Here is a 17,165-nt window from a genome sequence, read left to right as displayed (position 1 = left end):
ATAAGAATTTATTTTTCTTTCAATACATGGTGTATCTGTCTTTTTGCAGGAGTAACTCTGCAAATAAGGACTCAGACAAGCTGTTCCAGGACCTACTAACTTGGGTTCAGGGGTTACTGGCTAYTGTCTACCTGTTATAATTGCTGTTAGTGTGTACTTTTTATAATCACTTTTAGTGTGTACCTTATCCTTGCTCTGTCAGTTGAACTGTACATCTGATCAGGCACTGTTGTTTTCCTGAATTCAAAATGTAACTCTCCCATTATAATCTTTTAAAAAGTAATTTCAGGATTTCCTGCTGTCATGCAGAAACCATTCAAGTAGCTAGACTGCCATACAGTGAAGCTGCATTTAACTGCTCCTTGGGGAAGTAATGCATCTTGTCAGCATACAATTTGAAAAGAAAATGAATGGAATAACCTCATTATGAATGATACATATGTTGCAAATGATGCATATAAAATCATAGAATATCTGAATTGGAAGGGATCCATGAGGATCATCAAAGTCCAGCTCTTTGCCCTGCACGGGACACCCCAGAATCACACCATAGCCTTTCTATATTGTATCATATGTTATAGTTGGGGTTTAAAATGCATTTGCAACAGGAAATTTATCTTCTTAACAGGTATTTTTACTATTGAAGTATATAATTCTATCTAGTTTTGCTTTTGTAATATCTATTTTATTATTATTTTCTTTCTGATTCCAGCAGATCTTTTCCTTAGCAATTTTAACAATATCAGTAGTATTTGCATCAGGCCATCTGCACTTTGAAAGACCACCCAAATTAATGGCACAAACTATTAACAATAATTAAAAATATTAATGTAATTTCAATACAATCACTAATGGTCTACAGTACGCAGACCATTAGCTAGAACTCTACAGAACAGCAATATAGTTGTTAATTAAAGCTATCATTTTAAGATATTATGCTTCTTGAACCATTAAGAACATAGTACATTACCAAATAAATGTGCTTTCTGGCTGCTCTGGTGAACAAGTAATGTATTAAACAGATCTAATTCTTAACAAATGTGAACTATGCCTCTCTTATTTGTTACACACTAAAAGCTCGGACTAGAATTCTCTGTATTTAAAAGCATACCCTTCCTTTATTTTCTCTAAGGGGGAATTAACATCTCCTTCATATTCCACCTCTGCATGGCTCAGAGTTAGTGAGAATTATTTCCTCTTGCTTATTACATGAACCTTTCATACCATCCTGCTTCTCTTCTGCAGTAAATCCAGCCTTCTGTAGCAGATTTCAGCTCTGTATGTGGGGCAGCAGAGGAGCACACTCCAAGAAAAGAGGCTTAGAGGGATCAACTGCAGCTCCCAACACAAGTCAAATCTGCCTCTATGTTTATTTCACTTTGAAGAAAAAAATATATATGCTGTTGAGTGCATTTTTGCTCCACTTGGGCCTCTCCTGCTGACCATACAAGCCCTACTTTTCAGTCCCTTATGGAGCCCAAGTCCTTTCACARTGTTATTGGTTGGTTGTACATGATGTTTCTGGGCTTACAGCACCTTCTGTCCTTCCCATGTTAATTGCAGAAAAGAGGAGAATCACCATCCCTAACTTGTGGATGCTGCAAGAACTGGGGGTAAATCTCTTACGCTATTGCACAAAAATAAATCTTGTACTTTTTTTTTTAATCATATTTTCTTCCCTTGACTTACACTTCTGAGAATTCAATCATCCATATTTTCCTTTCTTCTTGCAAATTTCTCTCTCTTCTTTTGATCTAATTTGGACTCAACAGTGTGTCTGGTCACTGCAGATGCTGGGGAATATGGCTCCTGTCATACCCTAATTTTGATTAAGTAATGCAGAGCCATAGGGCTTTGATAATAATAATAATAATAATAATAATAATAATAATAATAATAATAATAATAATAATAATAATAATAATAGCAACAACAACAGCAATAATAATAATAATAATAATGTTTAGATTTCATTGCCATCGACTTGTTTCGTTCATCCCCAGAACTAAAAGGCCTTATAATTGCTTTTAGCTGTGATTAGCTCTCAAACCCTTGAAGCAATTGTCCTAAATTGAGCTTTTAATTCTCTGAATCCATTTGTGTATCTGTAAAGGCTTTTGTCTCTTAGTCTATTGCTGATGACAAATAAAGTATAAATATACATCTCAGTAGGTCAAAGAGTTATTAAAATAACTGATAAGCACTTTAAAATTGAAGTGATGGTAAAGTTGTTCTGAAAATAATTTTTCTTAAGCCCAGGTGACATTAGTTTTATGTTCTAGGAACTTATCTTTATTTTCTTTGAAGTAAAAAACCTGAGTTCACAAAATAGGTATACATTGTTTTCTTCAGTTATGCTCTGTCTAKTCAAAGGTCTTTGTATTTAGAATATGTGCCAAGACATGCCATTTCGAATTTGTCTTCAAAGAAGCAAAATTTTTACCGACTAAAATCTTGCAACACTGCTTTCTAAACCAGCCTACACAAGCCCTGACCAGCAGAACTGGCACACCATCCTGCACTCTTCTGTCCCACTGCCTTAAATCTTCCCATCGCCCAGATCAACGGCACTTTGCTCCACTAACACTTCCCAGGTAGTGGCATATCTCAGGTTACGTGGTGATGTTAAGGTCAGGAAGCCACAGAGATACAAGTTTGGTTTTCCACCTGCTATCCGTTGAGCAAAAACCTTCAGGAATTTATGATTTTGACATCTCYATCTTGTTGTTGAATGTGATTGGAAGTGCCAGTGAGTGGGACAGATGTACCAAAGGATTATGTTGGCCTTATATATTGTTTTTCTTGGAAACTAGAAGAAAGGATAAGCTGAACAAAGGTTCAGAAGATAGCCAAACAAAGGTTAACTGAACTTGATCAGTAACTATTAAACCTTTATTCTGGGATCAAACTGATTTTTTTTTTTTTTTTCCGGAAAGAAACTTCTAAGTATTTCTCAGCTATATTGATAGTAAAGTAGTGTAATCTTTGAGAATAATGAAGCATTTAAAATGTTTTGTTTCTTTTCAGGAATATCTGGCATGATTGCAGAGCAATATGCAGATGAGTAAGAACTACACCAAATTGGAAAAAGTGTGTAATGCAGCATGACAAAAGTTATAGTACATGTCATAAAGCAGCTTACAGTATTATGTTAACATTGCAACATCATATTTTGGCACAACTTTAAAAAGAGTTTGTATGGACACCAAGCACAGAAAAAAAAATGAATTCAGCATTCAGTTAGAGAGTATTTTTAAGAATAATAGGGCTTTGCTTAACATGAAAGGAGAGAATTGCTTTGAAATTTGGACTTTGAAATCCATTTGTGTCCGTGTCACAAGCAGTGGGGTTTGATGTATTTCTGGTAATGAAGAGGTGAGCTGCTCTTAGCCTAGGTATGAGCGGCTGGGACACCTCTCCATGCCCGGGAGCGGCGGGGGCGACACCCGAGAGCTGCGGCCCCAACCCGGCCCCGCCCCTCCCTTTCCTGGCCCCGCCCCTCCCGCCCCGGCCTCGCCTCACCCATTCCTGGCCCCGCCCCGCCCGTTCCTGGCCCCGCCCCGTCCCCGGGACAGGCTCGGCCTCACCGGGGCGGTGGCGGCCGCGGAGCCAATGGGTGTCCGTGACATGGCGGGAGCCGCGGGAGGGGCGGGYCCGCACAGGGCAGAGGTGGCTCATTCCGCTGCCCATCCCGCATCTCCYGGTCGCGGCCCCGCAGCCATGGAGCCCTCGCAGGTTGCCATCATCGGCAGGTAAAGCCYCTCGTCGCCGCGGGCGGGTGCAGCGTCCCGCGGAGGAGGTGCCAGCCCGGCGCGGGTGGGACGGATGCCCGCGGCGTGCGAAGGGGCTCGGTCGCCGTCGCCCGGCTCGGCCCGGCCTGCGGGGAGGGGGTTTGGGGACACCGTGTCGGTCCCCGCTGCTGCAGCCGGTGCATGTGTCAGCGAGGTGCTGGCTCGGGGCACGCCGTGGGTTTTGGGCAGTTCGGGGGCGTGCTGCTGTTGGATCTTGGGAAGTGGGGCAGAGGCACCTGTTCGGCTCCTTAGAGTGCCTTTGCTTTGACAGCTCTGTGCTGCTTTAAAACAAACAGCAAACAAACATCTTTACCGAAGTAAATCACCCTTTGGGTCTGAAAGACTGCTGTCGCTTTTCATTGCTGTGCCTTGTGTGTGTGTAAGTGCAAGAGCAGTGGAAAAATCCAAGCACAGCTTACCGTCCTGTTTGTCAACTATGTCAAAAAACTGCTAAGTTCATCTCAGACACTTTTTAATAATTTACTTGCCACAAAATTCAGTATTTCTGGCTTGTGTGGGAATGCATTGCTTCATTCTCTCATTGAGCAGTTCTAAAGTTCTTTACTTGAATAGTGTTCTGGAGGAGACAGAAAATACGTGCCAGACAGTAAAAGTCCCCTGTGCACCACTGTACCTTGGTACTACAAGTTTTGTCTGTAGCAAAMTTCTTTAGTGAGACTAGTTGAAGCCTCAGCCTGGGAGTCTCGGTGCTGTTGTGTGACAGAGACCAAAGGACCAAACTGGCTCCTACTGTTGGCACTTAAGGAAGTTTTATTCACTGTAGGTATGTATGAAAGGTCAGGAGAGTTGGATGCCTGCCAACTGTGGCTGCTGTGACACTATTGCACTGAAGGAAAAAACCTGGTATTGGTAGCACCTGCAGAAGTTGTGTGAGCAGATCTGGTTGTTAATACTTTGTCTATCGGTGGGCCTGAAAGAACAGTGCTTAAAGTGTCAAAAAGCATTGTCTTGGGTYAAATATGCTAACATCAGGTTAACAGGTTGTAATGATGCTGTTGTATACAATGGAGTAATTGTGCAGGTCTTATACCTACTGCCGACTTACTTTGTGTGCTCTGTAGTTCTAAACAAAAACCCTACAATCCTAAAAAACTGTATTGAAGTGCAAGAATTCTTTTGTGTGTTTTAAGGAAATTTAATTTAAAAGTGCAATTTAGAGAGATTATGCTAGTTTATAAAGATACCGGTAGCTCAGATATGCTTATGTCAGTTTAATTGATTCAAACGCTTTTATTTTATAAATACTTGTTARCCAGGGGGCTACAGTAGCTAACAAACCTTGACCATGCCTATTCTGCAAGTTTGTTCTGTTGCTTGCCTCCGATTTTATGCCTTTCTACAGAGAAGCCGTGTGTTTTTACTTTTAAATGATACGTTTTGAGGGAAGCCTTACTATCTGCTTCATAAAACTGCCCTTTTTTTGGTCTGAATTATTTCCACTGATTCCTATTTCCTGGAACTTCCTGTTTTGTTCCTTTTTTAAAATGCATGCTGAAACYAAAGGCTGAACATGTTCCTATTTTTTTCTTCCTTGTTTTCTCATCTGCCCTATTATTGTATCTCTGACTTTTGCTCCCCTTTTAATCTTTTATTGATGCCCTAATTGCCTTGAATTTTTCAGTTGCCAGAGATCACTTAAAGTTTAGTGCTGCAATGACTGTTGTCTTGGAAATGACAGAAAATGCATGTAATTATCAAAACCTCACCGAAATAGTCGTGGATATGGAGTTCTGATCTTGTCTCTGTTATGGATCTTTTTCCCCTTTTTTTGTGATTTCAGGTTACTAAAGCTTGTGACACTTAAGCTTGTGCCTTGGTGCTTCCATTTGAAAAGACTGCTGTCTGCTGCACATCTAGTAGAAGTTAAAACCTGCATTGCTTTAAGAGAATTAATAAAATTGTCAGTTACTACAAATTTCTTSTATGTAGTGCTCCATAATATGATTTCACCAAAAGATGTAGGCAGACTGTTCCTGTGTGTATCCAGCATGATAAAGTGCTTCATCTAAAAATAAAGGTAGTGCTAGAAATGGCTAGATGGAAAAATAGTATCAAACCCATGCTCTGAGATTTTTTTCCCTTTTCATGTGCTTGTGGTATTTTCTGAATTGCTGAGGACCTGTGACTTCAGTAGCCAGGCCTTAGGTTTTCTAATCATCTCTGAAATGGTGTCCTGCACTCTCGGACCAGTGGACTGCTGCCATAGACTGTCTTCAGACTATGAACTGAACAAATTATTCATTTTTTTTCTTTTATTTAATGTAATTCCATGYACCAGCTCCAGGTTAAGATTGTGGCTGACAAAACTGATGGTAATTGAGTCCAGTGTCCCAAAGTTGGGTTCCTCCTGTTTGAATTCTGTGCTCCTTTTTCTGTTTTGTTTTGKTTTTTTCTTCCCCATTATCTTACTYTCAGCTCTCAGAGAAGCTGCTRCAYACAGCCAACAAAGGAGATTTCTCTGTTTGAAAGATTTGTTTCTTATCAATATGTAACTGATCTTTTTATCAAATATTAAAGAGTCCAAGCTCTGTTTTCATTTTTGCAATGCTTTYAAGACTTCTTCCCCCAATTAAATGATGGTTTATTAATTGGTTGATTTTTTTGTTTTTCTTTTCAGTGGACTCATTGGTCGCAGCTGGGCCATGGTGTTTGCTGCTGGAGGCTTCAAAGTGAAACTTTATGATATTGCACAACAGCAGCTGACAAGTGCCCTGGAAAATATTCGGTAGGTCACCTGACTTGAAATAACTGGGGTTGGAATGAAACGGTGGGATTTTTGTAATTATGAATGAATAGCCATATCTCGTTATTTCAGGGAGCACAGATTTTCAGCTTTGAAGAAGTCTTTAACTTAGAAGTGCAGATCCTGTTAAGATCAGAAGAACTGTGCTTCCAAGTGTCACTGACACTTCTGAAGAGAAATTTAATTTTTAATTTATTCAAGAGCTTAAGTTTAAATTAATTTCTTTTAAAATAATGCTTGCTACCATTAGGTTGTTTATAGGCTAGGTTTAAAATATATGAACATAAGAGTTTTTGCATAGAAAGGCAAGAAAGTCTCTTTCAAAGTGGAGTTAGGTTAAGATGGATTGCTGAGAATTACTGCTACAATTATTAGTATTTTGTAACTAGTTTTTAAACCCTTATACTGCTGTTTTTGAGTTCTGAAAGAACAGTTTGCTAATGTCATTGAAGATGCAATGACTGATCAGTTATAGTTGAAGTGGGAAGAATCTTTAGGAGTGCAAATTTGACGGTGTGAACATGACATTACTTGCACTGGTTGAGGCCAGCAGGCCTCCAGCCCTCTTCTGTTGCCCATGGCACTGKGAGTAAAGCCTCATGCTTTTTGCACTATAAGAGCCACAAGTTCAAGTCTTGCCTGTCTGCTCCCCTCCCCCAACCTTCAATGCCTACAAGTTAATTTTCTGTAAAATTACTCTTAACTAGATTTCTTCCAAGTATTTCTCTAACCTTCCCTTGAAGTGATATAAATCCTTCTGTGGCCTCTTTGCCAAAGGACTTTGTGTTCTCCAGGTTTACTGCTCGCTTTGTGAACAGCCATTCCCTTGTGTTTGTTTTGAACCTGGCTCCTCAGTTACTTTGATTGACCCCTAATTCTTGTGTTAGAAGGAACATGTGTGTTTGGTGCTATGCACCCTCTTCTTGCTGGGCATGGAAATACAGCTTTTATCTGCCTGTGAGACAGGGTGAAAGTACACTTGTAAAGCAATTCAGTGCACAACTTTAGGTTGCTGTATTGGCATTTAATGCTGAAGTTCAGATGACTTCACAATTAGCATCAACCTAAATGCATCAGCTCTCCATTCATTATGCTTGGGAGTGACATATGTCAGTTTGTGTGTCAGGTGTATAGGGTGTAAGGTGCTCCTAAAAGAAGATTTAGTGTGTTGCATCCTAATTGCTTTCTGTAACAAGTCTTAAAGCAAACAGGAGTGACTTCAAGAAAGCCTTGTATGTCAGTTCACTTGTTGGGGTTCAGAAGTTAAAGAGGATGTGATGTCTAGTTAGATTTGCTAAAAAATGCTTCATTAAAAAAGCCGGAGAAAATCTTGTTTTGTTTTATTTTAAATTTTTTGGATAGATGTTAATCAGACCAAACATCTCTGTTGTATCACCTAGATGACACAAACTTTTGGGTTTTCTTCAGAGTTGCTGCCAYAGTGGTAGCCATGATGAAATCTTGGATTATTAGGTGGCAGTTTTATGGTGTTCATTACAAAAGCCAGCACTTGTCCCAATTTTTTCTTTATCTAACAGCAAAATGAGAATTTTAGCCTTACAAGGTTTTCAGCTTGAAAGCGTGAAGCATAGAATGTCATGTGTAATAGGATAGAGTGCTTTTTGAGTGGATTTGTACTGTCCTGTGCCTACATGTGTTCTGTAGGAGTGCACAGAATCACTGAACGGGTCATATTGGAATGGAGCACTGGGGGTGATCAAGTCCAACCTTCCTGCTCAAGCAGGTTTCCCTAGAGTTCTGGGCAACCTGTTCCAGTGTTTAGTTAACTGCAGTAAAGAAATTCTTCCTTGTGTTCAGATGGAACTTCCCATATTCGAGTTTCTGCCTGTTRCCTCTTGTCCTATTGCTTGGCATCACTGAGAAGAGCCTGGTCCACCCTCTTGACACTCTGCCTTCAGATACTGATAGATATTGTTGTCTCTTCTTGAGGCTGAACTGGCTCAACTCTCTCAGCCTTTCCTTGTAAGAGAGATGTTCCAGTCTCTTAATCATCTTCATAGTCCTCTGTTGGACCCGCTCCAGGAGCTCCATGTCACTCTTGTACTGAGGAGCCCAGAACTGGACACAGCTCTCCAGCTGTGGCCTCACCGAGGCTGAGCAGAGGAGCAGGATCTCCTTCCTCAACCTGCTGGCAAAGCTCTTCCTAATGCATCCCAGGATCCCACTGGCTCTCTTGGCCACAAGGACAGTGCTGGTGCTCATGATGTCCACCAGCACCCCCAGGTCCTTTACTGCAGAACTGTTTTCCAGCCGTTCAGCCCCAGCCTGTGCTGGTGCCTGGGGCTATTTCTCCCCAGGTGCAGAACTCTGCATTTGCCTTTGCTGAATTTCAGCAAGTTCCTCTCTGCCCATCTCTCCAACTTGTCAAGGTCCGTCTGAAGGACTGCACAGACCTCTGGGGTGTTGGCCTCTCCTTCCAGCTTTGTGTCATCAGTGAATGTGCTGAGGAGGCATCTGCSCCTTCATCCAAGTCACTGACGGCAAGTTCAGTTCAAGGCAGGTTTTGCCTTTTATGTAAGATGTTCTTAATTTATAATTAACTTGTGTATTTTGTCTGTTGTGATACTCCAGTTAAAAAGCCTAGTTTCAGGCAAACAGTTTTTGTGATAAGAATACAAACTACACCATTTCTTCAACCACTATTTTAATAGTTGTATCTATCAAAATATGCTCAAACCTCTTTGCACTGATTACATAGCACACAACCTGCAGTAAATCACATGAGTTACTGAAATGATAYTTCTGTAACAGTTGGAGCTTGAGTAGGTAATGTGGGCACATGGGAGAGCAGAAGGGAATGTCTGTTGGAGCTGTTTGATAGAGCTGGTGACTATTTCTCTGAGCTTGATGTAATTTGCTTTCCTTTTTCCCTCCAAACAGCAAATACTTTTAGGGAAGTTTTTAGGCTTAGGAGTTTTGTGCTTCRGTTTGTTTTAGTATTGGAACATATTTATTCCACTCTAGTCTGCAGTCCACAGTCTTCTASTGTATGGAGGTACTGCTTATTAAGGAGAAACTGGAGTGCACAGATGACTATTTGTAGTTTCCTTTTTCCAAAAAAAAGAAAAGTGGGATTTGAGTAGTAAGCAACACTCACTTCTGAAAGGAGATGATACTTCGATGGCAGAAATTATACTTAACATACTAAAAGGCACATTATATAGTTGACTCATAACTCATTGCCTTTTGTATCAGTTTAAAACAACTCRGGGTTCCTTAATTAATTCATACCTCAGAGAACAGCAGGTAGGCAGCAGGACTGTGTAATCCTGCAAGAGGACTGGAATGAGTCTGAGATGKACATAAGATCATTGTGAAAACCTACACATATCTGTATGGAAAATCTGAAATGTACTTTGTAAATTTACTTGAAACACTTTGTTATGGGTAAAAGATAAGATTACAGTATGGAATTTGGATCTACTGAAACAAGTGAAAATGCGTGTCATGTTACCACAGTATCARTAGACCAGAAGCAGAAAGGAGAGTGTGCTTCTTAAGATCTAACGTGGTGAGATGTATTTACTCTACTGATCTACCCTTTGAGCAGCATGTAGCAGTCAGTGCCTGGACATGTGGAATGACTGCACATTGCATTGAACGGGATGTACCGGTGATGTGGCAAACCAGCGTCTGCTCTAATGGAACAACCTTCTSTTCTGTTGAAGAAACAAACTAGTGAACACCTTTGTACCACACTGGATCTATTGAATGCRTGCTGTAGTAGTCTGCCTTGAGAAATGTAATTTTTCATATCCAGCATGCTTTTTTCTGCATCAGTGTGATTCTGGTTTGAATGCAAGATTGCTAAGTTTTGAAATAATGAGAATTAGAAAAACAAGTGTCCTGTTCCTGAACTTAGTCCTGAAACATAGGATTCAGAAATGCTTTAGTGCATGCCCCTCTGCCAAAAATAAATTTATGATTCTTACAATGTGTAAACTTTTTCAAGTAGTTACTGTGCTATTGTTGTGAACATAATTATGCTGCTGATTAAGATTGGTTAATTACAAGGCTTGCTGGCTTACTCTTCCAGGCTGTCTTACAGGCCAACTGCCCTCAACTACCCAGCACTAGATGGTAATGCTGTAACTGGTGAAAGATTCTAGTTTTTGGGCTACAGTGCTGTCTGAACTTGTGAAGAATAGTATTGGTGTTTTCTTCTCTTTCTTCCCATCTTGTTGCTGTGGGCAATATGGTTGTGATTAAGGGGTGTTTAATGTTGTAAGTATTTGCTTTTTGCAACTGTGTTGAATACAAGGGCTGCCCAGTAGCTGCGGATAAAGGTGAGGCAAGTGGAGAGTGAACAAGTTAACTGTCAGCATTGTTTTCAGGGTCCTTCTGTAAAGACTTTTAGAGTAGAGTTTGTAACCAGGAGCATTCCAGGCATTTTCTGTGATTGGGAGTGTTCCCATAGGTTGGATGCCTTATCCTGAAGTAAATACTAGCCCAGTTTCCAGAGTGGTGTTGACGTTGGCAGACAAGTACAGCAGTAAAACTCTGGAGATAGATAGGCTCAAAGAGGAAATAGTATTTTGTTATGGACATGAATTCTTCATTCTTTAAAGACCTTACAGGTATTGAGTGAAACTCTCTGAGCYGCACACACAGCACAGCTGCTGAGTGAAGCCCTGTGTGCTATGGACATGGCTGCAATGAGCTCAGTCTCGGGTTTTCCCAGGGATATTCCCCTAAAAATTTAGGCTGCCTTGACTAAAAAGTCATCCAGTAGAGGTCAGTGATGCACTGCTCTGGGTGCAAACCTTTGTGCCTTAATGTATGGTAAGTATCAGGGAACACTGTTTTCTCACAGTTCTGTAGCAGTCTAATACCCCAGGGGAGTATAAATATGGTTCAGCATTTGAAAGACTTAACATTTATATGTGGAATAAAACTTCCACAATTAGTAAATTGGCAAAGGGTGTGAAAAATGAAAATTTCCCAGGAGGAAAGACCAAAATTGAAGTAGTGCACATAATCCCTACTTCATGCTTTAACTGATTTAAATACATGGCAAACATGGAGAGTGGTCAGGATAATAGGAACATTTTCTGTTTAGGAAGGAAAAAAAAAAAAAAAATCAATCCAGCTTCAAGTTCCAAAGATGAAGATGGTTAGTTTTGCAGGTTAACTAGGAAATGGTATTCTCAGTGCACRGTGTATTGTTAATAGTTTATGACAGCGAAACAAAAATGACAGGATGGTTATGAGTGGCAGAGGAGGAAAGATATGAAACACGAGATGGGTGCTGCAAACTTCTGTAAGACTTGGGGAAGAAAAAAAGAAGCTAGGTCTCTTATGACTCTAGCTTTTTTTAATCTCTCAGTTACCAATCATGTACTGTCATTTTGGAGAACCAGGGAGGATGAGACAAATGTAGTGTTGCAATGAGAGTGAACAAGAACTTCACCCTCTTTTTCAAAGGATGTAACTCTTTTTTTGGTGTTTTTAGTTTGGTTTGGGTTTTTCTTAAGCAATATATATAGCTTGTGAGCAAGAATATGCTGGATTTGGGCAAGAGCACCTAGGAAGTGATAACTTCTAATGAATAGATAGTTAAGACCTTTTGATTTCTTGGTGCCTTATCTTGCCTCACACAAGGTGTGAGGGAGCCAGAAGTTTGGATATTCTAGCTTAGGTGCACCTGTTTCTTTACATATGAAACACTGGCACCTTTATTGCGAGAAACCTTAAACACCAGATGAAGTTTCTGCCCAGCAAGCTGTGGTGTGTATACCCTGTGAGCTTGGGAAAGGGAGCTGAGGATTCCTGTTTCCTGTTCCTTGCCATGCAGATTGCTTAAGAGGTAGAAGTCTGTGCTTTTCAGCCATCCATTTGTTGTGTCATTAATGAAGCCAAGTAGGAAGAAGAAAGGATTTCTTTTTCCCTGCTGCTATTCATTAGCTCAATTTCCTCATTTCTTCAGGATGAGCAGTTTTTGCTGAATAATAACCAAAGGCTCAGAGGAAAGACTTGAGGTAACTGAACAGGTTTAACTGTGATAATGGCTACATAAAAGAGCTTTAGGTTGATTGTGATCAGACAGTTTAATCCCCCTTAAATTCTGTGGAAATTGTTCCTCTAAGTGGCTTATAATGGTTTTGAAAAATGGCTTGTTTTTTCTGGATGTTCAAGGGCTTCAATCTGTAGAGACCTTTTCTGAGAAAGTGGCATGTCCTGTCCCAGCTGTGGTGTGTACTTGAGCATTCATTTCAAGTTTAGTATCTACTTGAATTTTTTGACACTTGTTTTGTTGTCATTAAATAACCCCAAAATGTAGTGGCGTGGGGTTTATAGGAAGGACTCTTGGCTGTACTGAATGTATTTATTTATTTCTGTGCAGGTAAAGAGCTGTTCCTGTAGTGAGGCTTTGTATCGAAAGAGCTGTTTGTAAAACTCAATGAAATAYATTAAAGGGACGTTGCTTCCTATTAAATATGAACAGAAAAAAACTCTTGCTGATTGTGCGCCAGTTAAAACAAGTTTGAGGTGGTGACCATCTTGCATCTAGGAGTTAATCTTAGAGCTGTCTGTTCTTGAAAAGAGGAAAAAAAAGATGGGGGAGGAAGGAGAAATGACTGAAATTAGCTTTGTATTTTTGAATATAAATGTGTGCAGCAGCATGGCAAATAGTGTAGTACCTCGTTTGTGAAGTAGGTTTTTTTAAGTAATATTGGCTTAACAATGATAAAGTGTTTAAATGTGTCTGTGTTGTTTCTGTCAGCAAACAAATGAAAGAGATGGAGAAGTCGGGATTCCTGAAAGGAGCTTTGAGTGCGGAACAGCAGTTGGCTCTCATTAGCGTTTGTACAGACCTGAAGGCAGCAGTAGAGGGTGCTACTTTCATTCAGGTAAGTAAAGATTTGCCATTTGCCAACTCTTAGCAAACAGTTTAGAAAGATGATCAAAAGCTGTGCTATGCAGTAGGTGGGCAGTGGAGAGTTCAACATCCTGACCCCCATAAAGATGTAGTTGTGCTTGCTCTTTCTAGCTTAGTATCCTGACTTGGGAGATCATGCCTCTTTGCAGGATTTCTTACACTAGAGCCYTTGCAAGTTTATTCTGAGTTCTGGGGAGAGGCTGTTAGCTAAGATGGGAGGGAATTGCTGATTTCCATATAGAAAGACTGTACTTGTTAGAAAGATGAATGTGATGTGAAGGTGGGCATGCCAGATTATTGCTTAGGGAACACCTTATACTGTAGAGCTGGGTCTAAAATGTGTTTTCTCCTCTCCGGGTACCTAGAGAAGACAGGGAATCTATGTCTGAAGTGACTTCTGTTCTGACTGAGGGAGTGCTGTAGCAAAACACAGCTATCCCAGAGTGTTAGAGTACTAAAACCAGCGTTTGATACACAGGTTTGGAAYCTGTGCTGCTAAGTAAAATTTGAGTGAGGAACAAGCTGAACTACCTTATGGTTTGTGGCTGCTTAACAACTATTTAGTTAAGCACTGGAYTGGACATAGTGCAGAGAATAGGCTAATCTGGGGCCATTTCTGTGATWGTGTATGAATGAGTTTTTATTAGGATTGGCRTCTTCTACTCTACATGGCTCCCCAGTATTATTCCCGTGTTGTACCATTACCTGTCTCTGTATGTGTTTGTGCTGTACTCAAGAGTTTTCAACATACACTGTTTCAGGCTGTAAATCTCACAGTCTGATCAGYTGCAACACAACCCTAATAACAAATTGAACTCAAAGAGCACAAACTTCCAGACCTTTTCTTCCTCCCAATTTGGTTAAGTGAGGAGAAGAGAATGGGAGGCAGGACAAAGCCTCACACAGAAGACAAAATGTGAATGTACTCTAGATTTTTATAGTGRTACACTGTTTTGTGTTCATTGCATTTCCTACTTCTACTGAGTTTAATTTGAAAATTTATTGTCTAATCACTCAGTCCTGTAAAGTCCTTCTACAAATGCTTATGGTTGTCATAATGATGGCCCACTCAAAGTGTATGAGCTAACTTTCAGGTCATTTAGGAATGGAGGCAACAAAAGGCACAGCTRTCTATGAAACAGCACTGGCCAGCCTATTCCAGTGAGTAAGAACTGACTGTTCTTCCTACCTTCTACTTGCTCTCTCTTTGCGAGTTACTGTCTGTGAAAGGATCGTTTGTCTGCCATGTGCCTGGTTAACTTTCTGAAGTCTTTTGTTGCAGTACTTGTAGGCATTCACACAAACTGCATCAGCAGCATGATGCCTGTGCTTGTTTCTTCCTTTARAGAATTCTACTTGGTCTCTGAGTTGGGAAATCACTCTGTAAAGTTGCTTTTTTCTTCCCTAATGTTTCTTCCCTTTGATTCTTCTGATTTATGTGATACTCATTCGGAGCTACCTTTTTCTCTTGTTCAATAAAGACATGAGGCTTACAGGCTTACTGTTGAGATCTTTTCTGAAATTCCCTTAGAAGTTGAATCATGATTGCCACTCTTCTTTTTAGTACCTAAACAGTGTACATTCAATTTCTTTTCAAGTGAGAGGTTGTGTATTATTATTACTGTGTTGGGTATTTTAGCCATATCAAAACATGCCTCACTACATAGTTCTGTTTCCCTTCTCCTCTGCTTTGTGAGTTCTTCAGCTTCCTTCAATTTCAGACAAATCATGGCAGTCTCCAAGACTTTAGACTTCAGTTTCCTACAAGGATGAGAAGGCAAAGCAGAGCAGGTAAAAAGAAATCCCTGTTCTGTGTTTGTTTTCCAGATGATCCTTCTGTACTCTTATCTTTTGATCCTATGGATTCTTCTCTAAGCATTTTGAAGAAAGAGAAATAATTTTTTAATTATTCTATCTATAAATTGTGAGGGGGTGATGGTGTCTCCTTTGCCTTATTTTCACAAATTTAACAGTCTTGCATGGCTATGTTCATTTGAGTACCACATCAACTTTGTGAAGGCTGTCTTCTTGTTTTCAGTATTCTCGGAGTTCTGCTTGTCTTCTTTTGCTGTTCCAAGCATTTCTTACTACCTGGTATATCTGTATAATGTCTTTACTTTCTCTGTATGGTACCTGTAAGGATATGATCCTTCTTAGTGCCAACTTTGTATCTCTTTCGCATTTTGACTTCTATTTTACCATATTCTTTTAAAGCTGAACACGGCTGTGATGGAATTCCTGGCTCTTGTTGCTGTCAGGGATGTTGAGTTTTAGTGTGCTATTGGTCCTGCTAGAGAGGCTCTTTGGCAGTAGGATTTTTGAGCAAGGTCTTGCATGCCACATCAGATTAAATAAGGGCTGCATCCTTCCCCGCCACTATCAGTGAATCTTTGAAATGGGCATTGGGCAAATGTTGCAAAATCAAAATAATTTTATGTTGGAAGGAACCTTTATGTCATCTGGCCCAACCCATTGCAGGACCAACTTGCACATAATTTGTGCAGTTGAGTTTTGATAAACACTTCTGCTCTCTTTGGGTAACTTGTTAAAATGTTTGATTACCCTTGTTGTGCAACTTTTTCTCCCATGTCTAATTGGAATTTCTCGCAACTTCAGTCTCTTGCCTTCTGTCCTACCAGTCTGCACCTCAGAGAGCCTGTGTGTTCCTTTCAGGTAGTTGAAATCAGTGGTGTTGTGTTGGTTGTCACCAAACAGCAACAAGGTACCTGGGTAACTCCAGCTTTCTGCTGCCATTTTGTGTTCCTTAGCCCACTTGATGTCTCTGAGCATGTATTTRTCTAGTATATAAATAGAAATAAACTAAATAGCTACAGTATGCCCATGGATAACAACTTTTATGTGTGATATATGGTTAGCACTATTTGTATCAACTTATCAAGTCATAGCATTAAAGTTCCATTTGATTCAAAGTGTTAGCAAATACACAGTGGAAGTGGGCCAGCAACTTATTTTAAATAGACTTTAATTTTCTCTTGAAAGAARGGTGGTGGAATAGAATGAAACAATCTTAATTCTAGCTCACAGACATATTTCAGCAATGAGCAGACTTGCTGAACCATATTAATCATAAGAAATGTTGCTTAGTGGAGCTTTAAACCCGGAAGGATAAAATGTATGAATTGTAACTTACAAGTGTGAGTGTTCTGACTGTAAGTTACTTAGAAAATAAAATATTGGTTGCATTGATGTTAGTTGACTATAGAGGACTCAATTTTCGTGCTTAATGGTATATCCTACTGATTGGCTTRTTTGAAAATTTTCATGAGAACTGCATTTCTTTACCCTGGATTTCTGTTGGTTAAACCTTAACTTCTTTTCAAATTTGACCATTGTAGAGTAAGTCCACTTAAAGCTTTAAAAAACTTTTGATGTTTGCTCTCCGTGAGTAAATTCTTCAGACAGTTGCCTTCTATGTAATTTTCATAGGGCATAACTTSGAAGTTTTAAAAGGTTATATACTCCCTCTCCTGAGCATTTCCATGAAGTAGCTTGTCTTGATTAGTGTGCTTTGCATCAGAAGGAAGCTTCAGAAGAAAATCAGTCCGTATTTTGCTCTCAACCTGAGTATTCACACAAGTTCTCAGAACTTGCGTATGCTACTCAGAGTAAGTGCATAATCTGTAGCATTTAGGTGAATGTACACTGSAAGTTTCTACATCACTGAAAGCTTTAACTCTGAAATAACTTT

At 39.9% G+C, this 17,165-nt stretch overlaps 1 protein-coding gene across 1 annotated transcript in view; it reads left to right on the top strand.

Annotated features, from left to right (window-relative positions):
- Window positions 1–3,632: 3,632 nt before the first annotated feature.
- Window positions 3,633–17,165, top strand: part of CRYL1 (crystallin lambda 1) — a 47,825-nt gene continuing 34,292 nt past the window's right edge. The window contains exons 1-3 of the mRNA XM_057368508.1: window positions 3,633–3,752; window positions 6,430–6,537; window positions 13,301–13,427. Coding sequence (XP_057224491.1) covers window positions 3,721–3,752; window positions 6,430–6,537; window positions 13,301–13,427 — 267 coding nt within the window. The 5' untranslated portion in view covers window positions 3,633–3,720. The remainder of the gene's footprint in view (window positions 3,753–6,429; window positions 6,538–13,300; window positions 13,428–17,165) is intronic.

This window comes from Malurus melanocephalus, unplaced genomic scaffold, assembly GCF_030028575.1.
Source record: "Malurus melanocephalus ecotype Western Australia unplaced genomic scaffold, MMel_1.1 scaffold_93, whole genome shotgun sequence".
NCBI classification, from domain to species: Eukaryota; Metazoa; Chordata; class Aves; order Passeriformes; family Maluridae; genus Malurus; species Malurus melanocephalus.
The sequence above is the reverse complement of the archived record's forward strand: the minus strand, read 5'-3'. Positions and strand labels throughout refer to the sequence as shown.